This window comes from Bacillus rossius, chromosome 11, assembly GCF_032445375.1.
Source record: "Bacillus rossius redtenbacheri isolate Brsri chromosome 11, Brsri_v3, whole genome shotgun sequence".
In the NCBI taxonomy this organism is placed as follows: Eukaryota; Metazoa; Arthropoda; class Insecta; order Phasmatodea; family Bacillidae; genus Bacillus; species Bacillus rossius.
The window spans coordinates 40,875,033-40,901,880 of NC_086338.1; the positions used below are offsets into that span (position 1 = coordinate 40,875,033).

Genomic DNA, 26,848 nt, shown 5'->3' on the forward strand with positions numbered 1-26,848 from the left:
TCATCTCGCGGCGGCCGTCGCCGGAGTCACGGGGGACGTCTTCCTGCCGGGACCGCCGCGGTTCTTCCTGGCGGCGAAGCTGTCGTTGCTCAGGAACTGTATGTTCCTGGCCAGCCCCAGCTGACCGCCTAACCCGCCGGAGAGACTCGAGTTGGAACCTCTTCTGGGAGCTGCAACCGCGACCAGACCGGGTCGTTACCACAACGCCGAAATACCACAACGCCGAACGTACAATAACGCCGAATACCATAACGCCGAATGCCAAACTGACCGCAACGCCGACAGCTTTAGAAAACTGCTGTGTACCACAACGCCGAAATACAGTAACGCCGAAAAATGTGAGTTTAACTAGGTCACTTGAACTTACAGCACACAGACAAGCCTCTAATGCACACCATCACGACATTATACATCACGCCAGTTAGCCGATCTAACTGGTGGGGAGCTTCACTCCCCCGCCGAATTAGGTACACGTAACTTTTATAGCATTACACAACCTACCAGCGCACACACAGGCCCGTCTGCCAAACCTATCCCACAAGACACGTACCCCCGCCGTCGATTAAAATGACTTTTCACCAGTGTGGGGTGCACCTGATTTACTATGCACTTAGCGAGTTATAGAAACTTAGGTTTCTGGCCTCGCCCACGCTTACTGCCCCGGATGGCAATATGATGAATCGGCGGCGGCCGAAAAATGTTTTACGGGGGGGGGGGGGGGGGGGGGGGCACAGGAGCAAAATGAAAAACAACTGAATGAATTTGTGTGCTAACCTTACCTAACCTAACCTTTGTGGCAGTCCTGCAATGACATTTTTCGGGGTTAATGTATTTCGGCGTTGTGGTAATTCGGCGTTGTGGTACACAGCAGTTTTCTAGCTGTCGGCGTTGTGGTCAATTTGGCATTTCGGCGTTATGGTTTTCGGCGTTATTGAACATTCGGCGTTGTGGTATTTCGGCGTTGTGGTGCGTCCCCGACCAGACCACATGACGCAACACGCACACAGACGCCGAAAAATTGACACAAATAAAATTTAAAAAATAAAAAAAAACATGTGAACGATTCTTTCAGAACTCGTCGGAGACGTGTAACATCTAACCTCGTCAACGAGCAATCTCATGTGTTCTCATGTCGCAAATACGAATCTCGGACACGAAATTTAACTTTAAATCCTTAAAAATATTAACCTGAAAACCTTTTATTTATATATTACAACACTAAGTGTATGTTTGTAATTATTTTTTGTTGCTTAAATGACTGAAATCAGTCTGTAAATACTTCCTATGTACACACAAAACACAAAACTCACCACCGAGCTGATTCAACATTTAAGGCTTAACATTTAACATTTCATCACGAAGTTATTTTATTTTTCATAACGTCGAATAACATGTTGGCTAACAATTTGTTGCTTCTCTTCTGTATGTTGAACGCTGCGCTGTCTCTACATTTCAATGTTAACTAAGGGTTGTCAAAATTTGTAATGCCAGGATTCTAACGATTTTTTTTTAATTTTGTAATTTATTTCTTTTTCCGACTGTAAATTATAACATAGTATCAAAGGACAGTTGCACGATTATAAAGTTTTATTTTTTATACCTATGCGCGGGTGTAAAATCTGCGATGTTATCGAAAGCATTATATACGGATGAATCAGGTGGGTTCCCCATCTTTTTTTTTTTAGATTTCTGAGACATACACAGGTAGCAGCACCATGGTTTCACATTTCCGTTCATTTGACTTCCTTCCATTCATGAAATTACTCCTACCACATACCGTGTACCCTGAGCAGAGATTATCTTTGAAAGATTTGTGCAATGGGAGTACATGACATGATGTAAGCTTTTGGACATACGCCATTGCTAAGCACATGTATGTCTGTAGAAGAAAACTACAAAAAACCCAAAAGACAAAAACACAAATTAAGCAAAAAATTGCTGTTGTCAACAGGATATAAACACCACATAATATTCCATAACAGGAATATGGTCACCAAACAAAGAAAAACAAAGAAAAATGGACTATGAGAACGAAAAACCCCCCCACAAATGATGACAGCACAAAAATATTGAACCCAAAAAAATTCAGCACAACAATTGAAACGAGACAAAAACACGACAAAACGAAAATACGAAACAAACACAACAGTTTTCCAAAACAGAAGAGAACAGAAAAAAAAAAACCACAAATTATGACAGCACAAAAATATTGAACCCAAAAAATATTCCTGTTATGGAATATTAGTGGTGTTTATATCCTGTTGACAACAGCAATTTTTTTGCTTAATTTGTGTTTTTGTCTTTTGGGTATTTTTGTAGTTTTCTTCTACAGACATACATGTACTTAGCAATGGCGTATGTCCAAAAGCTTACATCAAGTCTGAGCAGAGATGTTACGCATCAAAATAATTCGAAATTAATTTGTAAAATGCGTGGCAAAATGTTTACTGTTCTGCTTGAATGTTACAGAAAAAGAAATTGGCTACTGCTTTTGCGACTACAGTAGGCTAATGAAAACGCATTATAGCTTAATATTCTTAGGAAATGTCAAGAAACGAAATAACTTTGAACGAATTAGATACTATGCCGATTAATGGAGTAACTTAATGTTTTTTTTTATTCTTCAACCCCAATTTTTTCCACTCCTTTCACTATTGACTAATCGAATCAAAATATATTTTCATACAAGATTTTTGGTAGTATACTCTTTAAGTTTTATAATAATAGATTTTTTTACATTAAAGTAGTTAAAGTGATTTTCAGGTTTTTTTTAACCTTCTCTTTTTCTACCATCTAGGTCCGATCTTAGCCGTTAACGACACGAGCGAGATTTTCCATCTTTTTTGTTTAATGTATCAACCTGTAATTGTGTAATTCGGGCAAAATTACAACAGTTATAACATCGATATTTATATAACTTGTATGTTAAAGATACCTATTATGGACTGTGAAATATGAAATTAAAATACTAATTGGGCATTTATATGACATCGCATCGTGATAACGTGTGCAATAGGTAATATTTTTGAAATATCGAAGCACGTACCTGGCTTGAGGAAGTGCTTGCACAAGCTGATGGAAGGCAGCTCCACTGTGACGTACAACACGGCCGACAGCGTCAGTAGGATGACTGCGTCACCTATAATCCTCTCTATCTGCAACAGGGAAGTCATTGCAACAGGGAAGTCATTGCAACAGGAAAGTCATTGCAACAGAGAAGTCATTCCAACAGGGAAGTCATTCCAACAGGGAAGTCATTGAAACGGGTAAGTCATTGCAACAGGGAAATCATTGCAACAGAGAAGTCATTGCAACATAGAAGTCATTGCAACAGAGCAGTCATTGCAACAGAGAAGTAATTGCAACAGGGAATTCGTCCCAACTGGAAAAAATGTACAGTTGAAAGTTGAAGGAACCTCAATTTGGTACTCTCAACACGTTTAGACTTTCAATGAGTAAAGATGGGAACACAAAGACGCCATCTTGGTTAAAATTTTAAAAAAATCATTTTAAGTTTCGTAATTTGGCTTTATTAAAGCATTATATATAATTTATTGTAATGCCTGATGTATACAGTGACTGGCTGCTATGAATGGTTTCCATCGTAATTTCTTTGGCGGTGAGTATTTATTTAATATTTTGTAATTGAGTACACTTGTAAAAATATTTAAATAGGCAATATGTTATCGTGGATTTAACTTTTTAGAGTGTGGGCTCTGCTTTATAAAATGAAAATTTTCAATACTATTTGATAAAAATATTTTTGCTGCTCAAAATCTGTTGAGACCATCATGGCGTCTTTCGTTTTCAGTCTTTCCTCAATGTACGGACACTTACCTGATGGGTGTAAGGGGAATGCCTAGTCACGGGTGAATTTCTGTTTGTGAGGCGCCTTTTTTTTTAGCGGAACTCTTGATTGTGCTTCTTGCGTTGTATCTTCTCCAAGCTGACATATATTTGTTTATCATCAATATCTTTAATGAATAATAAATATATATATATTTTTTGGAAGAGCTTGATAGGAAAGAAAATTATCTGCTAGGAAAATACACACAATAAATACATCTCTACAAGTATGGTTTTTACTGCAGAAGCCTAGGTTACTTCATGGGAGATATCAAGATATTTACTAAAATTAATTAAAATAGAAAATCTGACTTCACTGCCAAACGAGTCTAAGTTACAATTGGGCAAATTTACAGGAGAGTGTTAAAATTGCTCTTTCAATGATACGGTGTTTTCTTATCAACTTCTACGTGCGTGTGGCCAACAAGGAGGAACTTATAACAATTTTTTGGTTCTAAAAATATGGGACATTTTCCAACAGCCACAGTTGCATAATATTTTAAGTGAACTTTTCTCTGGCTCAACTAAAGCTTTGTATCTAAACTCTTATAACTCTCGCTAAATGCTTCAGAAAAGCGTTTGAGTGCGTTACGAGATTATGTTTGGATAGAAAATGATCTACTTTTTAAGGGGCCTCCCTAGACAGTGGTGTATTTCTGTCAGTGAGGCGGGATGATAAGTGCAACGCTCGCTGGTGCTTCTAGCGCGGTATTGATACTTCATCTACCGCGAGACTGTGGTCTGGCGCGCAGTCTTCTCGTCGTACACAGAGAAACTGTAAGATTTCATTGTTAACTACAAAATTTCCGGGTGGACAAATGAAGATAAAGTTGTACCGAAAATCCCTTGAGTGCTTTAAAGAATCTGTAATGGGTATTTCATGCCTAAAAATTATTCTGAAAACACGCGTTTTAGCCATTTTCAATATTATATTAATACAGTCTGAAAAGGAAATACGGAAACAGAACTTCTAATCCTCCCTCAGAGTGTACTTAAATGCTTTTCGCAAACAGGCACCACTCGGATGGCTTGAGCAGGTTAAAATTAATGTGGTCAATTATTTAAAACCAAGCCATCGATTTTCATTTCCTATATTTTCACCTCTACCATCATACGGCGTGATTAAGCAACATTTTCGCTATATTTTTGGTGTTGCAATACGGCGACGGCGAGGTAGACAATAACTTCATCAACTCGGAGTTGTGACAGTAGACGGAAAATCGTTTGACCGGCAGATACCGACAGTCGTTTTTCCAAAAGTCATTTAACCGTCAGGCTGCAGACCGACAATATTTTGACTAACAGGCTGCAGACCAGCAATATTTTAACTGACAGGCTGCAGAGCGACAGTATTTTGACTGACAGGCGGTAGAACGATAATCATTAAGCCTACAGTAATTTTACCGAAAAGGCGTTTGTCTCGCAAAAAAAATGTACATATTAACTCCGGCAACAAGCACAGTTGACCGACAAGCAGAAAACTGAAAGTGATATTGCCGAAATTCATTTGACCGACAGTATTTTGACCGACATCCAACATGTCTTTCGGATGAATTTCGGTCTACTGACTGCCACCAAACACACTGCAGTCGAATACCGGACAGCTCGAAGATTTTTGTGCGAAAACCTGGCGTTGTAGACACGTCAGCCCGATATATGGCAGACGGCATGCCGATAACGAACAATGTATTTGTTTAATTTTTGTGGTACCAACATTATGAAGATTAAAGTAACTTTATTTCTCTTAGGAAAAAAATGTTTTAATCATTGTACAGATTTATAGGAGAAAATAAACCTCCAGCGCTTGAAATTTATTAAAAATAAGTTAATCTACGTTCTTTAAATGATTTGTGCAATGGGGAATTTTGATTTAGTGCAGTTTTTGTTTTTTGGACTTACGCCATTGCAGTTTTGCACTGTTGGTCATGGAAAAATTCCGAAAATAAAATATAATTTTTTAAAAAATGATATATTTTTTCCCTGAAATTTTCCATGACCAACAGTGCAAAACTTCAATGGCGTATGTCCAAAAAAAAACTGCTCTGAATATCAAGTTAATCTAGTTCGACACCGGATAATATAATATACAATTGAACAATTTATTCATTAAATATATTTTCGTAGTCACGACTTGTCACTAGGTTATTTTTTCGCACTGTCGCCTGTGCTGTTAACACGTAGCTGTCCAGTATCAGTGTCTATGCAGTATTTGCGGCCAGCCCCCCAGCTAGGCGTGTAGAGAGATAGATAGATAGAGAGAGAGAGAGAGAGAGAGAGAGAGAGAGAGAGAGAGAGGAGGTTGGTACCTGCGAGAAGTGCGAGAAGTGCTGCAAGGACCCGGAGTGACCTCGCCGCGCCACGAACAGCATGTCCTGCAGGAGGAAGACGCCGTAGCACAGGCGTCCCAGCGGCTGGAAGCCCCTCCAGGACAGCACGTCGTACAAGCAGCCTGGAAGCAGCCGAAGCACGGCGTGGGTGGACGATCGGCGACTGTTAATTATTGGGGGGAAAATTTTTAGAAAAAATTGAACATCCACTCAAGAACCATTATCAAAACGCATTTCTGACGTCTTGAATGATGGCGACTGCAATGTCGACCGAAACGGCATGGGTGAATTGTTCGCCAAGGACACGGTCTTCAACCCGGAAGCCAAGCTACTTCAGACAACGGCCGTTAAAGCCATGCGAGCATTATTAGCTGACAGTGTCTCCCTAGCAGGGACGTCAGAACGTTTTCATGAGTTGGGGGGGGGGGGGGGGCGTAAAGATGTATCACACTTACCTCAGTCCTAGAGCGGGGGGGTGGCCCTCCCCCATGAAAAATTTGGAATTTTAGATGCAAAATTGTGCTATTTAATGAGTTTCCGAACCAAAATATTAAATATACCATCCCAAGAATTTGATGACGTAGTATGTATTAAATATGGATTAAAATATCTGGTTGAGAAAAATACTACTAGGACCAAATATTCATTCTGGGAAAATGAGGGGGGGCGAAATGCTAATCTCGCCCCCCCCCCATGCATAACAGCACGGGGGCAACTAGCCCCTGCTCCCTAGACAAGCACGCACCTCCGTAGCCCTTCTCGCAGGCGAGCACGCACCAGGCGACGGCCAGCGCCCAGGCGAGCGGGCAGAGGCCGGCGAGGCAGGCCGCCGTCATGGGGTAGTCGGCGCGCGGGTACTCGCCGCTCAGGAGCACCGCCGCCGTCGCGAGCAGCGCCGAACACAGCCAGCCGCCGACCACCACCGCCTGCAAGCCCACCACCTCCTTGGAGTGTAGCCAGTCTGCTGATGGGTCTATCCAAGGGTGGCCAATGTGGCGATGAGTCTACCCAAGGGGGGCCAATGTGGTGATGTTTCTATCCAATGGGTGGCCAATCTGGTGATGGGTCTATCCAAGGGTTGGCCAATCTGGTGATAGGTCTATCCAAGGGCGGCAAATGTGGTGATGAGTCTATCCAATTGTGGCCAATGTGGTGATGGGTCTATCCAAGGGTGGCCAATCTGGTAATAATCTGATCCAAGGGGTGGCCAATCTGGTGATTGGTCTATCCAAGGGCGGCCAATGTGGTGATGAGTATCCAAGGGTGGCCAATCTGGTGATAATTTGATCCAAAGTGTGACTACTGGTGATAACTGCATTGACTCTGTGTAAAACCTTTTTTCGTCCATCTGGTGGTCCGCACAATATTTGGAAACCAGAAACATTAGTTGAGTAGTGTTTACACTGTGTAAACATGTTAAAATAACTAGTATGTCATGATAGTGATTGTGATTAACTTATCCATTCTTATTAACCATCATCAGGCATGACTTGAATGAGATCGTGGAAGAAGAAATAACGAGATGGTGTGGCCATGTCTAGAGAATGTGAACAGAGAGGCTGCTTAGGAAGAAGCACATAGGAAGAGGAGAAGAATTAAAACAGAGTGAAGCAGGAGAAAGGAATGGTGGGGTGACGGAGGAAGATGGATGCATTTTACTTTGCTTACCCAGCCTCAGACTTTTGTTGATAATGATGGTGATGAAGATGATGACGATGATGATGATGATGATGATAATGCGTAGTCAAGCACGATTACCGAAATTTTATGAGTGTTGCAATATGACGATCTTGAGACAAAATGTCTTCACAAAATTAATCTAATAGGGACCATATAGGAAACTGGTGAAATAAACGCGAGACAAAAGAAACCAGCAGAACTGGTGGCTTCGAGTGTCCCTACATTTATGTACAATACTAGTTACAGTAGTGGCATCTAGCGGCGAAGATTGGGAAATAGCTGGAAAATGCTTAAGCATCGTGTCTCGCACTTATCCAAAGCCAGTCAGCTTGATTTTCCCATATTGTACTATTACGATATTTTCTTCAAGTATGTCATGGAATGCCATCTCTTCACAATTCATAATACCGTGACTTGGTTAGCTCCAAGGCTATTTTCTATTTCCAGCTTTTCGCCACAGGAGATTACAACCATGGTGACACTGGGACAGTCAAGGCGAAATGATCTTGCCATGGGTCGTCATTGCCCTCTGCTCTATATAGGTGAAGGTACCACATAAACCTTTGTCCTGGACCAGGGAAAGGTAATTTTCCATTGGCGAAAAATCCCCGACTTCGTCGAGAAACGAATACTCGGAAGAAACAACCTGCATGCACACATAAATTTCTGTTAAATGAATTAAAGTCAATACTGACATAATTCTTCCTGCAAAGTTTCTGATAGGTTTTTTTTCATGCAAACGTATGACTTTGTGGCCTAAGGTAATATCGAGTTGTTTATCCTGTGCTCGTGCATGAATGTATCAAATCCTAGGTTTTATTGTGTGCTGCACATCACAAAAGACATCTCTGCAGCATCATGTGCCCGATTTTTACGTTGTTATTTTTTGTCGTCTGTCTTATTAAAAGGAGAGATTAAAAATTACATTTACAATGTGAACTGTCTGCTTTAACATTAAACAGGCTTTTGATTCGTGTTCACATAACACACTATTTGAAGTTACAGTTATTTTATGTACTTTTCAATTAAGGATGAACCTAAAACGAACAAATAATTAATAGTAGTGTTACGAGCATCTAGAGGCGAAGCCGCGAGGCAGGTCAGTAAACTGGCTAGCCAGTCAGCCCACGAGTGGGGCGCGGTCCATTAGTGCTACACGTCTAATCTGATTAGCAACGGCGCCTCGCTACTCCCCTCCCCCTGCCCAACCCGTTGAACGGAAATGTGTAACTACGGTGCTGCCATCTGTGGCGGATGGTGCACACCAAAGTTCATAGAGACAAAGGGAAACGTTATAGTATTAACTGTGTAATGTATTTTAACAAGGTCAGTATTTTATTTTAATTGTTTTTTTGAAAATCATGTCTAAAGCCGGGGTTTAGTTGTTTTTTTTTTTTTAATTTTTCTCGCTTTTATCGGAGCCGTTTCATTACATAGTTTTAAACATCTTTGTGTAAACCGAATGATTTGATAGTTGACGAAGCTGCTTCGGCAGCGAATTCTACCGGCGGTTGTGGGAACTACGTGTGATCCGCGTCATTATAATTTAGTTCATACACATTTTGACCTTTTATTTATCACGCTCGACATCATTCTGACGAATCCTAACGTTGAATTTCCGAGTCCGTGTTTCGATTGTTGTTTGCAACATGAGAACGCGTGAACTCACTCTCTCGTTGCCGAGGGTCAGATCTGCACGTGTCTGACGAGAACTGGAAGACTCGACCACACACCTTCGGGATCCAGATGGTGAGCTTGGTGGGGCACTTGGTGCAGTGCAGGACGTAGCCCAGGGCGATGCCCCCCAGGTAGGGGGTGGCCCTCATCAGCGACCACGTCTCCAGCGGAGGGAAGACGTCAGTCCCGCCAGCACTGCGAGAGACAGGCGCGCATATCAAGCCGAGGCCACACAGAGAGCTGCGCTATGTTCGCTATGTTCGCTGCGCCAGGCGGCCGTGGACTATTTTGTTTGACGTGACAACGTCTAATAAATCGACAAACACCGGCTGTACGCACGAAAAAAGTGTCCCGTAAAGCACATTGTTTCGTTACGCCGTGTCCCGTTACGCTCATTGTACGCTTGAGCCGCATCTGTCTCTCTTCCACTCGATTGGAACAACCATCGATTTGACTTTTTTCGAGTCACATTAAACTTGAAACACTCCAATTCGTTTCCTATACTTTTCCTATCATCGTCCTATCCTTAACAGAATAACACAGATTGGAAGAAGTTAAATAGCAAACATGTATAAGAGTTACAGTTAAAATAATCTCTTCGTTAAAGTAATATACATATTTGAATTAATGAGTGCAAATAAAAGTGAATTTATCAATTAAATTGTAGATTTCATTTCACTCTTTTGTATCTATACAAAATAGTGATAATTCAATAAAAAAATTCAATTTTATTCATAAAAGTATGCAATAATTTCATCAATGTTTTGTTATGACGTTGTCACGTTAAATTTTCGTCCGTAAACCGACTTTACAGACAACCAATTCTTTTTATTGTGCTTATGTGCGCAGTTAGTACTGGAAGGCTATTCAGGGAACGGTTTATAAATAATTTTAACTATTGGAGTTACTGGGACAACACAAAACATAAATTCCCGTGGGGGGGGGGGGGGGGAATCCGAACCCAGTATTGCTGCGAACACTATTTTTGTAGTGACACGGTTGTTTTCACGTAGAAGTATGTACAAGTCAGAAAAATCTGTACGCTGCTCCGTGTTCTGCGGACACTCTCGCGCACCTCGACGCACCTGGCCGGGCGCAGGTCGTATACGGCCGCGACGTACGTGCACCAGAAGGGCGCCGCCACGGCCAGGACGGAGCACGCCGCCAGCACCGCCTTGCCGCGGTCGGCCCACTTCCACAGCGGGTACAGCACGGCCGGCGACAGGGCGAACAACTGCACGTCAGCGGCCAGGGCCCACGTCTGGCCCATGCACTGCAACGAGAACGACGATCCGCTGCCAGAACCGTCTCACGCTTGGACTCGTTCTGACACGTTCAGGGGCGGACGTACCTTTTTTTGAGTCCCGAGTGCACGAGACAGGCATTTTTAAGAATTCATTTCAGTCGTGCATGAGGAGGTTTTTTTTTCAGACCTCCGATGAGCTATAACTAGGTACCGGGAAAATTCGCGGGGGTTCAATGACCTGCAGGATGAAAACTCCATAGTTCTACCTACACTCGGTCAAATGTCACCCACTCATTGGCTGCTGTCTCGTGAGACGTCCCAACGTAGCAGCCTGTGATTCGACAAAGCTTTGGTCGGGCGTTTCTCATTGGCCCAGAGCCATCCAGGTGAGTTTTGAGCCAATGGAAGAGGCAGCGCTGAGGTATAACTATTTGTATTTTAGCCTATCGCGAAATGAATTCGCGAATTTTTCCGGTCTCTAGCTATAACATAATAACTTTACTATCAAGAGTTTGGCAGGGTCTTAATTATTTTTCTACGTAATCGCCTAAACGATCGAGGAATTTTGTCATATCGTGGCACAAGCTTCTCGATCCCTTCTTCGAAGAAATTAGTTGCCAGTGAATAGAGACACAGACCCAGCGCCTGAATCTCCCTCTCTCTCTCAAGACACCAATGTGATGCGGGTGGACTAACCGCGTGGCGCTTTCTGCCCTAATCTTCGCAAATATTGCAATACGTCTTTTAGCGGGAGTCAGTTCACAGTTTACACTCTCTCCCCACTGGAGCTCGGCTCGACAGTGGCTCTCTGTTCTACTCGTCTCTTACCTTCCACCTCTGTCCCAACACACTGCCTCGCAACACTCACTCGTCCTAGCCGCGACACAGTCCCCGAATCCCGTCGCTTGTCGTCCGGTCTTCGCTCGGCCAAGGGTTTGAGTCGCCCTCTTCACTTCACTGCCCCGAGGGCTGGCGTCGCCACTTTTATACTCTCAGCCCACTCCCCTTATGGAATGGTCCACGCACCACTTCGACGTGTCGCGTCATCGGAGTCTAGCCGACGCCCGAAGCTCCCATAACAGTGCCGTTCTAGTTACGCTAAATGGTAACATGAAGTGCAAAGTAAAGGATCGATTTAATGTTGCGTTGTCCACTGCGAATCCTCCTCGGGGACGCACCACAACGCCGAAATACCACAACGCCGAACGTACAATAACGCCGAAAACCATAACGCCGAATGCCAAATTGACTACAACGCCGACAGCTAGAAAACTGCTGTGTACCACAACGCCGAAATACATTAACGCCAATAAAATGTCATTGCAGGACTGCCACAAAGGTTAGGTTAGGTTAGGTTAGACTAGGTTAGGTTAGACTAGGTTAGGTTAGGCTAGGCTAGGTTAAGTTAGGTTATATTACGCTAGGTTAGGTTATGTAAGGTTAGGTTTGATTGTGGTAATTCGGCGTTAAGGTACATTTTAAGAAACACACCTTACTCATTCAGTTGTTATTTCGGCGTTGTGGTACACAGCAGTTTTCTAGTTGTCGGCGTTGCGGTCAATTTTTGACATTCGGCGTTATTGTACGTTCGGCATTGTGGTAACGACCCATCCTCCTCAGCCGGCCCGGTGGAGGTTGTTGTTGTTGTTGTTGTTGTTTACCTGCGGGTCTCCGGGCAGGTAGTTGTTGACGAAGAGCAGGTTGCGCCACCAGCCGGAGCGACAGGCGTCGCGCGCCAGACCGGCCTCGGCGTCCCACGTGGGGCCGGACCCGAGGCGCGCCAGCAGGCAGCAGTGCAGCCCGACCACCACGGCGTACACCGGCGTCAACCTGCCAGGGGGGAAGAATAACCCTTGTTGCAGGGCCTAACTCTTCCCAGGACGCGCGACGACAACAACATCTCACCGTCTTCAACTGATTCGTGCGATGGGGAAATTTTCGATTTAATTCCGATTTTCTGACATACTCCGTTGCAGTTTTGACACACTGTTTGTCATGGAAAAATTCCGGAAAATAAACGAAGACAAAAAAAATTGGTGTTCTGTAAAGTCGGTTTACGGACGATAGTTTTAACGTGACAACGTCATGACAAAACACTGATGAAATGTGGGAAACGAATGGGAGTGTTTCAAGTTTAATGTGCCTCGAAAAAAGTCAAATCGATGGTTGTTCCACCAATCGAGTGGAAGAGAGATACAGATGCGGCGGCAAGCGTACAATGAGCGTAACGGGGACGCAGCGTATCGGGACAATGTGCGTTACGGGACACTTTTTTTTTTTTTTCGTGCGTGCAGCCGGCGTTCATCGATTCATTAGACGTTGTCACGTCAAAAAATTCACTGGAAACAAGACTGAATGAGCTGATGCCGGGTAAAAAAGTAACCAACGATGAAACTGAACAAGTTACTATTTACAACACAACGCCGGCAGCACGGACAAAAATAAATGTTCCACCTCTAACTATCAGACAGAACAAGGATTCCGTTGATGGAACTTGGTCGTGGTGGGGGGGGGGGCAAGGGGGGGGGGGTTAGTGTAGGGGGGGATCGGTCGCTCACCTGACGAGCCGGCAGGCGTAGAACTTGCAGAGGCCGGCGGGGCTGAAGGTCTCGTCCACTCCGCGGTCGCGCAGGAAGCAGTGGCAGGCCAGCGCGCCGCTCAGCAGGAGGAAGGCGTCGGCGGCCTGGCCGGCTCCGAGCGCGATTGGCTTCCCCCACCACGCGCCCGCCAGCTGGTGCCGACAACACACAACACCGCCGTCATCGCGGGGGAAGCCTACAACCTTAGAATATATATACTGTATAGAAGTCGCGAGTGGATAGGATTTACTCTACATTTTTTTCAGGAGCGTGTGACGAGCAGCTTGGGAACTTCACCGCTGCAGTGCGCCGCCGTGACGCCCTGTATCGTCTTAGGTTGTTATTTACACGTTAGAGCGCTGCACTTTCGCCCGCTTGTCATTTCCCCGCAAACCCCACCCCAACATTCACTGCAGCTCGAGGTCGTTCAACTGGAGTTTGTGCGTCACAAAAACTGTAGGGATGAGGGGTGGGGTAGCGGGTGGGTGGAGGACAACGCGTGTTTGAGGGAGGGTGGGGAAGGGGTGTTTGAAGAGTTCGACACTTGTCCGCTAGGGACCACCACAAGTCGATGCACTAGAGATGGTGGCGATTGCGGCGGTGAATTAACCAACTACCTCAAACCGTATTAAAAATTTTAACCTGGTACTGGCGACTTCTATACAGTATATATATTCAAAGCTACAACTCACGTAGTTTCGGTTCCCTACCACGTTCGTGCAGCTTCGGATTTCTCTCAAAAATTGAAATTTAAAAAAAAAATCGTCGAAGGGTTAGGTTAGGTTAGGTCAGTCACAACATGCTTGTTTTCTTTTGGAAACTTTTGATTTAGCGGCTGAAGTGGCGTTAGTACCAAAACGCGCAAAACTTCGGAAATCTTCGGAAAATTTTGCAGGGAACAGAAACTACGTGAGTTGTAGGCTTCCCGTCATCGCCACCCCCCCCCCCCACCCCCGGGTGGGGGGGGGGGGTGAAGAGGGGAGGAATATTTGGCATGGCGACAGTGTTTTAGTTACCGGAATAATGCGTGTCGCGTGTTATTGACGTATCCGCAACCACAAATGTCTTCGTAGAAGTGCGCAAGTCGAACAAACAGGGCAGTTTACACCACTGAGTTCAGACATATTTCGTTACGTTCTGGTGACGTCACCGCCTCGATTTACCCTTCGGATGTGATGAAGTTTCACTTAAGGGGTTTATATCCTAAAATGTTTTGCGTTTTTGCACGTGATTTTAAATAATTTCACCCTGTGTTCAGCCCTGGAAATGCCAAGTACTTCAGCTAGTTGTTGATGAAAGGGCAAGTGAACAAGTCCTTATTTATAGGTTTTTATTAACATAAAGGCAAAACTTTATGAAATCGTGTGGTATACAGTTTTGGATTAACCGTTCGTTTGTAGTCTGTGTCTTATTCGTTGAGGTGGGATTCCTTTGCAGCGGCCGATGCATGCGTCAGACGCAGTATGGCTGACGCATAGATGGCGATTCCTATAGAGCGTCAGTCGTCTTACAGTCCTGGCACTGAAAGAATGAGTGAGCGCGGTTTGTTGCTTTATGTAATGCTAGAAAATTTTGAAGATAAAGAAATTTTACTGCAAATGTATGAGGAGAATACTGAGAAAAAAAAACACTGATTTTCAAAATATGGACTTTTGAAGGATTTTTTTTAAACATCTAATCAATTGAGTTTTGTTTTAAAAAAAATGACGAGGCGCCGAGGCGTGACCTCCGAACACGATGGAACCATGCTCTGGCAAGAGTTGCGAGCACTGACGGTTTATCACGTCGCCCGACTGTAAACTGTGAGCGGTGTCTTTCCTTCGACCGTGTTTGGAGGGAAGCCTTCATTTCACTGACGAGAGAGCCACACCCGAAGTTCCTCGAAGGTTGCTTAGCAAATAACTTTTTAATATGTAGCTATCCAGGGCTAGGAAACCGTTTACATGATTTCACAGTATCTTTAATGTAGCTATCCTAACCAAATCAACCGTCCACAATATTTAAAGTATTTATAATGTAGCTAACCTAACCTAATTTACCATTAGTTATTATGAGTTGTCAAAAAAAAACCGAAGATGCACGATCGGGCGTTTGGGTTGTTTTACGTCTAAAAAATTACTCTGAAAACATGTGTATTAGCCATTTTAACTATTCTAAAAATACAGTTTAAAAACTTAATACGGAATCAAAAGTACTCGAATATCTTGAGTAGTTTTGAAATCGCGTTGTTTTTCCTGAAGCTGTGCGAACCGTATGAGTGTCCGGGTAGGCGGAGCCCTGAGATTCTGATATCGTTATACCAACTGTAAAAATAAAAAAAAAGGTTCGCACTCGGGTGCGGGCAGGCTCACCTCGCTGAAGAAGCGCGGGTTGGCGGCGGGGAAGAGGCTGTCGGCGCGGTAAGAGTTGGCCAGCAGCACCCACAGGGCCAGCAGGCACCTGAGGCCGTGCACAGAGGCCAGGGTCAGCCCCGGGCAGGCGGCGGCCCCCAGCTGCCTGCAGCCCTTCACCAGCGAGAACCACGCGCGCCAGGCCTCTGCCGGGACACACACAGTGGAAGCCTTCTTTCCACACACGAGATAGCCGAACGCCCGATCGTTAGAGACCTGAAAAATTCGCGGATTCTTTTAGTGAAATGCTACATTTCAAATAATTATACCTTAGTGCTGCTTCTGCCATCGGTTCACTGTTAATCTGGAGGACTGAGGGCCAATTAGAGACCCTCACTCGTAAGAAGTGTCAAATCACAGGCCGCCCAGTCGAGACGACTCACAAGTCAGCAGCCAATGAACAGTTGGAATTTGCCCGAGTGTGTATAGAATAGTGGAGTCTATCCTGGAGGTAATTGAACCTGCAAATTTTTCCGGTCTCTACCGATCGTTAGGGGCATGCAGATTTCGCGAAAAGATCTGAACACTTAATGGACTGCAACAAGGTCTATGCCCGCGTCGTGTGGTTTCTTCCTTGTGATTGGCGGCCGTCTGTGAGAGAAGTCGTTGCCTTACATATTTGACCGAGCCACTCAGGACGCGTTTGCTTCCGCACTGAATCACTGTGACTGGTGTTGTTACAATCGATATGTACCTGGAAGAAACTCACCCAATCACGAAACACAGGACGATGCTACAGTGTTTTAACTTTCATCTAGTCCGGAAATCTTTTCGCGAAATCGGCATGCCCCTGCCGATCGTGCATCTTCGTTTTTTTTGTTCATTGTAAAAGGTTAGGTTAGCTACATTATAAATACTTTAACACATTGTGGACGGTTGATTTGGTTAGGATAGCTACATTAAAGATACTGTGAAATCATGTAAACGGTTTACTAGCCCTGGATAGCTACATATTAAAAACGTTATTTGCTAAGCAACCATAAAATGATTTTACAGTATTTTTTAATGTAGCTATACTTACCTAATATAACCGACCATCCACAATGTTTTTAAGTATTTATAATGTAGCTAACCTATCCTAATTGACCGCAAAATTTAATGCCGCACCGGTTTATACAATGAGATGGAACGGGGAAAAAAAGCGAGCATGAACTTCGGGTGTGGCTCTCTCGTCTGCGAAATGAAGGCTTTCCGGAATCTAACTGGAACTGAATCATGTGGAGCACTATTGGTTGCATTAAATGTGTAACATCTTGGCTGTCGGTGCACGGAGGGAGAGGTCTCGTGAATTCCACGGAAATAGTTAACGGGAAGTGGCAAGAAGCAATGAGCCATTCGATTTTTCGAAGTGAAACTTCTAATGCGACTTCCAACAAGGTTGCGTTAAACGTTTAACGCTACCATGGAGGGGGTATGAAAGCACTGTTGCGTTAAACGTTCAACGCTCCTGGGGAGGGGGGAATAGAAAGAGGCAGAGCGGGAGTGAATGCGTGGCACTCGAACGCATGCGCGAGCGTTAGCAACGAGTAGCGTCCAATATTCCAACGCAAGAGGGAGAGAGAAAGAAAGATACACGAAGGTAAAAAGTAGGAAAGAGAGTGAGTCGGTAGATCCCAAGCAGATGCGCGTGTTATTCTTGCTATGCATTGTAAGCAGTGTTAATAAAGTTTGTCTTAAAGAAACAATATGATTTCACTAAAAATCAATTTCTACCCCTTCCTATTTTCATTTCCACATTACGAAGTTTCACTTCTTCCGCCCGGAGGGACTCCACGCACTATTTTTTTTTTTTTTGGCGGAGGCCTACATTTGGCGATTGTGCTGCTGCGTGTCAGCGAGTGCAAACATTTTCCGTTGCTTTTGAAAAGAGAGACAGAAAGAGAGAGAAGACACTCCGCTAACAGTAGTCTTCAACAGCGCGAGACATTGCCGAGACGTTTCCGGCCGCAATGTTCCTTAACACAAAAAAAAATTACATGATTTGTCTTTCACTGCCACCTTTAAAATTTACGCCAAGCAATTTCTTAACATTCTGTGCATATATATAATATATTTTTTATTTTCGATGTGAAACTTCTTTTCTGAGCGTTACGAAAATTCCTTTCTGGTGAGGGGAAAGTGGACTTGATGTGGAAGGGAGAGCAGGAAAGTGCATCAGCGGCGACGCCACTCCAACTCAAGCGCTAGCGGTCGAATGGGACGATAGCAATCCCGGAGGGGGAAGGGGGGTGATTGTGTGATAGGTACGTATCGTAGCATGCTATATGCTAATTGTAACGGCCGGAAGGGTAGACGGCAGGGAGAGGTAATAATGATGCAGCAGTGATGCTACGTGATTCTCGAAACCACTGCTTGTGTTTGTCAACTCATCAGTTTTTTTTTTATTTGAGATCATTCCCGCATCCTTACTATTCCCAATTATTATCTCTTGTTCAATTAAAAGTACTAATAATTAGGGGCAGGCATTTTTCGCGAATAAATCTGAACGCCTATTAGACTGCAACATGGTATACACGCACCAGTGGGTTTCTTCCTTGTGATTGGCGGCCGTCTGCGAGTTAAGTAGTTGCCTTATTGGGCTGAGCCACTCAGGACGCATTTGCTTCCGCAACGAGTTACTGTGATTGGTGTTTTAACAATCGTCATGTACCTGAAAGAAACTCACCCAATCACGAAACACAGACGATGCTACAGTGTTTTAACTTTCAGCTAGTCTCGGGATCTTTTCGCGAAATATGCGTGGCCCTACTAATAATTTATCTCTATGTATACCTAATAAGCAACAAGTTTCACTTCTGTCTCGCGTGGACTCTTCGCACACATTTTTGTTTTATATACACCGGAGGATAAGGACACTAGGGTCAAAAAAATTTTCTTTTTTGTTTCAAATTTATTTTTGTTCAAGTTTCTTCGCCAATAATAAGAATTATTTTATGAAACCTTAACACGTTTTTCTGGTATTCCTTTTTACAAAATGTTAGTTTAGAGATAATTATTTTCTGTTATCATTTTTAAAAAATTTTACGAAGTGTTTGGACTCTTTGGAATCCAAAAAAATTCAGTTTTGACATTATGGTATAAGTAGGTACTCTATACTACGCTACAGAGTGAAAAATGTTCAAAGTGGACGTTGCAGCCAGCTCTTTTTCCATGAAAACGTTGGCCATGGTTCATCATAGACGAACCACGCTACGTCACAGATGAAGGATAATGGGGGAGGAGGATTTGGCCAGTATTTCCTGTAGTAACTCCGGGGTAACTCGGCACAGCTGGACTGGAATACGAGCCCGTGTTCTCTGGATCGCGATTCCAGTTTTATGCCACTGCAGTTACATTTCCCCCCTGTTTTCAAAAGCCCCCCACCCCACCCCCGTGGTACTTTTTCTTTTCTCTCTCTCTCTCTCTCTTGATTCTGTGTCGTGACTCACTCTCCTCGTCTGGAATATTCCTCTTCGTCGCCACGACGTCGAAGGCCGTGGAAGCTACCAGAAGCACCAAGAGGACTCCCAGCAGCGACCTGGAACACGACCGTCCGATTACACTGAAACTTCATTTTTACAGAAATTTCCTTGTTCAAATTACAGATATTCATCAATTTGTAAATTTTGTAAATTTTAAACGAAAAACAACTGCGTCACTACAAATTAGCGTTCGCAGTTATACTGGGTTCGGATTCTTACCCGGGCATTTATGCTTTGTGTCGTCCCAATATCATCTCCCATAGTTAAAGTTCTTTGGAAACCGTTCCTTTAATAGTTTTCCAGTATTAACTGCGCACATATTAAGCATGATACAACAAAATAAGGGCAAAAAGTTGAATATTCAAATACCTTTACGATGGTTGAAACAAATTATGCTTGAATAAAACATCAATTAAAATATGAAATCATGCGTTAATTTTCGCATGTATTATTATTGGTATAGAATCAGTATTATATCGAAAAACGTAATTCATTTATGCATAAATAACCATAGCCATATGTTGTGCAAAGATACAATAGGTATCTATCTTGTAGTATTACCAACTAGTTTTTTGGCAACTGGTTTCCAAAGGAATATTGTGTAAGAGTAGAGAAAATATTTTCTGTGCAAATTGTCAAAACTAGACGTCTGTGCTGAAGGAGGCCAAATACCACAGTGTTTACAATATTTTGAGGAGATCCTCTCTTAAACCCTGATATTCTCTCAGAGTATGAATGTTACTACTCATGGCGTTGACTTGATTTGAGATTAGTCTTCTCTTCTTTTAAGAACAATGGTGACCTATCAAAATACTTTTGTCTTTTAAAACGTAAATAGTAAAATATTTTTAAAGTAAGAAATTATTAATCATTGGCTGCTATAGATTGTTTCCTCTGTTCATTCACTGGCATTATGTAAGTATTACCTAAATAAATATTTTAGAATTACTTCCAACTTTTAACACTATTCTCAATAGTCGCTATTCTTCTATGGACTTTGTAAAACTCTTAATGCGGGATATCTGCTTTACTAACGCAAATATTCAATATTTGGGAAATAAGAAAAATGGTTTATCTATCGCTTCTCTTTATTATTAATAAAATATTAACAAGCTACAATCCGTAGGTATTCTTTCCTAGTTGGTTTATTTACTTTTACCCTCTAGCGTTCCCTGTTTTCCGCTTGAAGGTCATCGAGAGATGACCGTAACAAACAATTTCATTGAATTACGTGACAAACGTGTATTCCTTATCTGGCACCCGAAGTTAATGAGGTATCTCACGAAGAAGGTTAACAACATACTGAACTTCATCTTGGAGGTTAGCTTGTCCTAGTTTAAACCGGCTACCCCGTATTACGTTTCTAATGATGTTTACTTACGCCATTTCCGATAAAGAAGAAGAAAAAAGTTGACTTAGTTTTGACTACGATCTTGAGTTGAACTTTTGTTCTCGATGGTTTAATATTCAACCAATGCACGTGACGTGAAAAGACAGAATTTCCCCTTTTCCAAGATTCCATGCAAGACAAGGTATATGGTAAATGTATTTTCATATTGAATCGCCATGCCTGTATATTTTCGTAATACGTTATTACCCAGTAGTTTCACAAATCATCCTTCGTCTCCGAGCGATCCGCTTTCCGCAATGCAGGGTGACTTTTGTTTCTGACACCAATTTTACGATGGGATTTAAGACTTCCCTAATGGCCCCACTGTCAGGGAGAAGTTAAAACACAATTTAATCATACACTGGAGAGAAATAAAGGAGCCCTCTGATTCATGTTTAAAATCGTAATTCAATGAAATTCAATCGTTTTATGCACGTGTTAAATTAGCATTGGTACTTATGTTTTTTTTAATAAACTTAACGCAGCCATGTTGACGGGTGGTAAACAAGTACGTGCAGCCACTCTGCAAGTTGCGCCTATACAGTCGTGCTACATGGGTGTTTAAAAAATTGGTTTTCTGTAAAGTCGGTTTACGGACGATAGTTTAACGTTACGTCATAACAAAACATCGATGAAATGATTGCATACTTTTATGAATAAAATTGGATCATTTTTTTTATTGAATTATCACTATTTTGTATGGATACAAAGAAGTTTAATTAAAGTTTAAATAGTTTAGTTTAGTTAAAGTACCAAGTTTAAAAGCTACTTTTGAAAAGCCCGCCTTAACCTATTTGATATAATAGTAGATTCATAGGCCAATCGAGTGGAAGATAGATGCGGCGCAAGCGTACAATGAGCGTAACGGGACAATGTGCGTAACGGGACAATGTGCGTAACGGGACACTTTTTCGTGCGTGCAGCCGGCGTTCATCGATTTATTAGACGTTGTCACGTCAAAAAACAAACAAACAAACAAACAACACCCGGCGGTCGGTGCTCACGCGAAGGCGATGTCCGCGGCGTCCCAGCTGTGACCTTGGCGCAGGCCGCAGTGCCTGACGCGCACGCCGCGCGCGGGCAGTCGCCGCCGCAGGAGGTCCTGCAGGACCCCGCGCGCGCAGGACCGCGGCCAGCACGCCGCCCACGTGTCCTGGAACCAGCGGGCAGGGTTGCTGCTGGGGGCAGGGGGGATCGGGAGAAGTCAGGGAAGTTTAAATAGTAAGGAAATGCCTGGAAAAGTCAGGGAAGTTAAAATGGTCAGGAAATATCTGGAAAAGTCAGGGAAGTTTAAATGGTCAGGAAATGTCTGGAAAAGTCAGGGAAGTTAAAATAGTCAGGAAATGCCTGGAAAAGTCAGGGAAGTTAAAATGGTCAGGAAATACCTGGAAAAGCCAGGGAAGTTAACATAGTCAGGAAATGTCTGGAAAAGTCAGGGAAGTTAAAATAGTCAGGAAATGTCTGGAAAAGTCAGGGAAATTAAAATAGTCAGGAAATACCTGGAAAAGTCAGGGAAGTTAAAATAGTCAGAAAATGTCTGGAAAAATCAGGGAATTTAAAATAGTCAGGAAATGCCGGGAAAAGTCAGGGAAATCACCAAATATTTCTGTAATTTTTTTTGGTGCCACACAAAATTCAATCGAAAATACTATTTTCTCCAACGTTCAGGTGCCTCGAAAACTGCTCAAAATTTACTAATTACGAAATTTAGTTGATTTTTTCCCTTTCCCGAAACCCTGTTTTTTTTACTGCAAAAACAAAAGGGGGTAAAGTAATTTCCGAATGCATACATACAAGTTCTATAACGTACATTCGATAGCTTTAGATGATGGCGTTAACTTAACTTTGCTAAGGTGACATATTAGAAAGCACATAGGGGGTAAGGGAATTTCAGAATTTCAAGCTTTTAGCAACCCTGGAGTCCTTTTTGTCACGTTAATCATTTAAATCAAAATTTTGAATTACCACACCCCCTTTGAAAGCAAAAAAAAAAGTTGGTATAAAAAGTAGTTGATTTGTTGCTAAGATGTTTGTTTAGCAACGTTCAGTGCATGATGGAAGTTTTACAATTCTTTCCAGCGAGTTTCTTTCAAGCTGTTAAACAAACTTCTAGCACTGAAAGCCTTTGTGCACAAACCGTTCCTTTTGCTAACCACAGAAACTTCACCATGATGATGGTGATATAAGTGATGGTGATGTTGGTGATGATGATGATTGAAGTTGTTGATGATGTTGATATCTAAATCTTGCCGACACCGAGGTCCGAAGAGACCGTGGAAGGGGATGCGACGGGAATCTCGTGTTGACGGAATGCATGAGTGAAGGCAAAGGGGTTGACATGGAAAAAAAAAACCACCAGTTCTTACAAGGATTCGACCCCACCAGGAATCTATCCGGAATCTCCTTAAAGGGAGTTAGGCCCCGCCATTTTGGATTTTTCAAAAACTTTTTGGCTACAATTCTAATTTTGTGCTTTCTACCCCAATTTTTGGTATGTCAAGACATAAATACTATCTTCCATACATTATATACTTAGTTGCAACTACATATTTACTAATTGGCTCTAGTCTGTAACTCCTGGTAGAAAAAGGGGGAGGAAGGGGCGACTACAGCTGTCATGATAATTACACTAGTTCACAAGTGTTGACTGCAAAAAATAGCTGTGCCACGTCAAGCCAACAAATTTAATACGGAAGCTTAATTGCAAGCTGTTTCAAAATATGTGTAATTGCAAGATGGTGAGTCCTAGTCCTAATTCCCCTTAATGAAAGCTAAGGCATATAAACAATTTTTAATATTTTTTATTTATATATATCATATTTTATTAGGAAGATTTAATCGTCTTCTTCGCATTTCTTTGCCCAGTGACATTTTTTTTTACCTTACTTAGATCTTACAAACTCACATTCTTGGACTCGAACCTCTTACAGAAAGCTTACGTGCGTCAAACTACGCTACGGAGGTTGGCTTCCACTCAACCACCGTGGCTTCTTAACAACTACTTATTGACTCTTATTTATTTATTTTAGATATCGTTCGACCCCATTTATCGGGTACGATAGGCCTACATACATAATAAGGAACACGAAATATAAAATCACAATATACTTACAATAAAATCATAACATTACGTGTAACTATAAAAAAAATAAAGTAATGTGCACCATATTATATAAAATCACAATGATTTAGCATAAATTTAAATTTTGTTTGAAGTCATCCTACATATTTATTATATTTTTTTTTATTTTCATAAAATTTTCATTGGCTTTGAAAGAATAGAAAAAACAATTTTTGGGCTAGTTTTTGCAACTCTACTGTGGATTTTGCATATCCCAACTATAGATAATTAAGCTGGTTTAGTGAATTATCTCTCACCTTTTGGTCTCCGTAGATATCGACCAAACAGAGTTGAGTTTCAAACACTTCGTGGCTTGCGTTTCCCGTTTCTTCTGCGCCAGGACACTCGTCAACATGTGTCACGTGAGTTCTTTCGTCATCCGTCAGAGCAGCGAGGGAGCTGGACGATGCCAGTACTACACGTAAAACAAAAAACGGTAATGTCTGAGTGAACAGACTCAGTCATAGACATGGACGACGTCTTTTTTTTAAATCACACTTTTTTTTCCAAGCTATCCTAGGTGATGATGATGATGATGATGATGATGATGATGATGATGATGATGATGATGATGATGATGATGGCTCATGGATAGAGTCCCGGAAATTTCGCGGATTCCTCTGGCCTCAGGATAGAATTCAAAGTTATAGATGTGCTCGACCCATGTTTACTTTCCCATTGGTTGATTTCTTAGCGAGAACAGTTTTATCTTTGTTATTTGGCACTACCTGATTCGCTTACTTCTCTCCTAGCTGGACATCGTTGGCTCACGGTCGTAAGAGGGGCGTGTCCAGATAACTGCGGTCCAATCATCAACACAGTGCGACAGTGTGGAGGTTTTCATTTTAGCTTGCGACTAAATGAATGCGCGAAAATTCCGTGGCTCTACTCATGGAACATGGATAACTGATGGATAGGTGATGATTGATGCACGGTTCATACCTAACCAAGAAGTTTAATCACAGTTCATAAAATGTGAGCTAGTCTTTTAGTATCTACTCGCCAGTGATGTTCCACATCTAACCTCGGTAAGGAACCAGTTTATGTGTTCTCAATGTTGCACATACGTTATAATACGAAACTCGGACACGACATTTAACATGTACTAATTCTTTAAAATAATAACAAGCGTGATAAATATAAACGTAAATTGTGTTTTCAACTACATTTCTTGACGCGAATAACAGGTAGTTTCCACACTTGCCGCTATAATTCGTTGCTGGAGAAGCTACGTCGGTTATCGAATCATTCGATTTTGCAGGTAAAAATGAAAAAAAAAAATTTATATAATATACAAAACTCCTGCTTTGGACCTGATTTTCGACAAGGAATTATATTAAAATCCTGCTGATCTTGTTAAAATTCCATAAACAGTTAACACTATAAAGTTTCCCTTTGGCTTTGTGAACTTTTATTCGTCCCGTCCGCCACAGATTGCCGCACCGTGGTTACACGTTTATGTTCCGTGTGACTTCCGTTCCATTCATGAAATTACTCCTACCAAATGCCGTATACCGAGAGCTGAGATTTGACTCATGAAAAACTAAATAAGATCAATGCAACCAAATAACAAGGATAATACTTAAACAGTATCTGTGCCTGCGAAAGTCCTAGGTTTAGATCATAAGCCCTTAACAAGGCTCAAATTCATTTGCACTGAATCGGTTTTCAAGTGTTTTGAGTTTCTGCATTGTTTGCACACACACCACGGAATCCTTGTAGTAAGTGCAGTCTTTCTTTGAAAGCTATCGTATTTCTCAACTAAAGATTTTTTGGAAATAAATGTTCAAACGTAGGTTAATAACATTTATATGGAACAACCAAACATATAAATATACATTAAAAAAATATTTTAATGGAACTTTTCAAGTTTATTTGCTTTAATCTACGTCTGCATTTGTTTTAATTTAATTATTAGTTCAATTGTTTTCTTCAAAATACATAATTGGCGTGTACATCACCTAACAATCAGGGAACCTGATTTTAGGCAGCTGAGTTATGTCAAACAATACATTTAATGCAATAACTTAACATATAGCTATACATTTAAAAAAAAACTTTATTAAAGGTAGTAAAGGTTGCCTTCAACAGGTATCTTGCTAACGTTTTGTAGGTTATTTCTTCCGTCCGTCCAGCGCAAGTTAAAAGCTCGGTAAGTTTATGACGGACGGACGGGAATTTACCGGGCCATCTGATTGGCTGCAGGTCACGTGATTGACTGACGCATGAGACGGACCCAGATACGCCCCACGGCTTTTCGGGAAACAGCAATGACATTTTTTTTCCGTGCAGCACTCACCGCGCAATGTTCCCCCGAGCGCGCGCAAATGTTCCGCGCAGGTCACCTCCTCGCCCGTCATGTTCGCCTGGTAGCCCGGCGCGGCGGAAGACGCCTGAGCGCTCCCGAGCAGAAGAAGAAACGACGGGAGAAGAAAAGAAGCCACACCGGCGGCTGTCGTCATTCTCGCTCGCGACGTTCAAAAAAAACTGCACGACGCGTTCATACACTCCTGTGTGTACGTCTGCCCCCCCTCCCCCCACTTCCTTATCCCCAACACCATGTCCCTTCGCACCTCGAGGACTTGCCGGAGATAGCCTCAAAACGTATCTAACGAAGAACCTTCACCCACTTACATAATAACCGGACGCGTGTCGTTTGAGTGCGGCAACTGCTAGGCGGTTGTTATTGCAAACTAGCGGCCCGCGGTGGCTTCGCACGGATGCGATCTACGTATGTACTGATGTGACGTCATTTAGATTTAATAAGTAGCAAGTAGTTCTCGTGAGTGTCCGGTGTTTTCTAAAAATTATATTATTACAGGCATACATTAATTTTATAAGCGTAAGCCATGTAAGCGCACTAAAAAAGTGTCTTTTTACTACTTGATTATCAAACATCGATATTTCTCTATCTATCTTTAAATTTAATATGAATTTATTATACGCAAAAAACCTTCCAGAATAAATTCTCTAAATTACTATTAAAAGCGCATCGAAATCCACTGTGTAGTTTATTTAGAAGTAGTGAGCGAACAGACAGACGTGATAGTGACTGTTTTATGAAATTTACAGATAGATAGATACACACAAATGGGTGTCACTTGGGTGACGCCTAGATGCGCTCGAATTTC

General features: G+C 42.4%; 1 protein-coding gene across 1 annotated transcript; it reads right to left on the minus strand.

Annotated features, from left to right (window-relative positions):
* Positions 1-26,179, minus strand: LOC134536454 (O-acyltransferase like protein-like). Its single transcript, XM_063376171.1, has 12 exons — positions 26,063-26,179; positions 21,601-21,749; positions 19,174-19,262; positions 15,707-15,891; positions 13,335-13,507; positions 12,438-12,606; positions 10,616-10,803; positions 9,587-9,725; positions 6,919-7,099; positions 6,153-6,295; positions 3,047-3,155; positions 1-170 (listed from the first exon to the last, which is right to left on the minus strand). Exons 1-12 carry the CDS (start codon positions 26,177-26,179, stop codon positions 1-3), a joined length of 1,812 nt encoding a protein of 603 aa, XP_063232241.1.
* Positions 26,180-26,848: the final 669 nt, after the last annotated feature.

Coding starts and splice junctions, on each gene's coding strand:
- LOC134536454 (XM_063376171.1), bottom strand. CDS start 26,179: ATGACGACAGCCGCCGGTGTGGCTTCTTTTCTTCTCCCGTCGTTTCTT. Junction 19,263..21,600: donor GCCGCGGACATCGCCTTCGC/GTGAGCACCGAC, acceptor GTCGTGTTCCAG/GTCGCTGCTGGGAGTCCTCT. Junction 13,508..15,706: donor ACCCGCGCTTCTTCAGCGAG/GTGAGCCTGCCC, acceptor TGTCGGCACCAG/CTGGCGGGCGCGTGGTGGGG.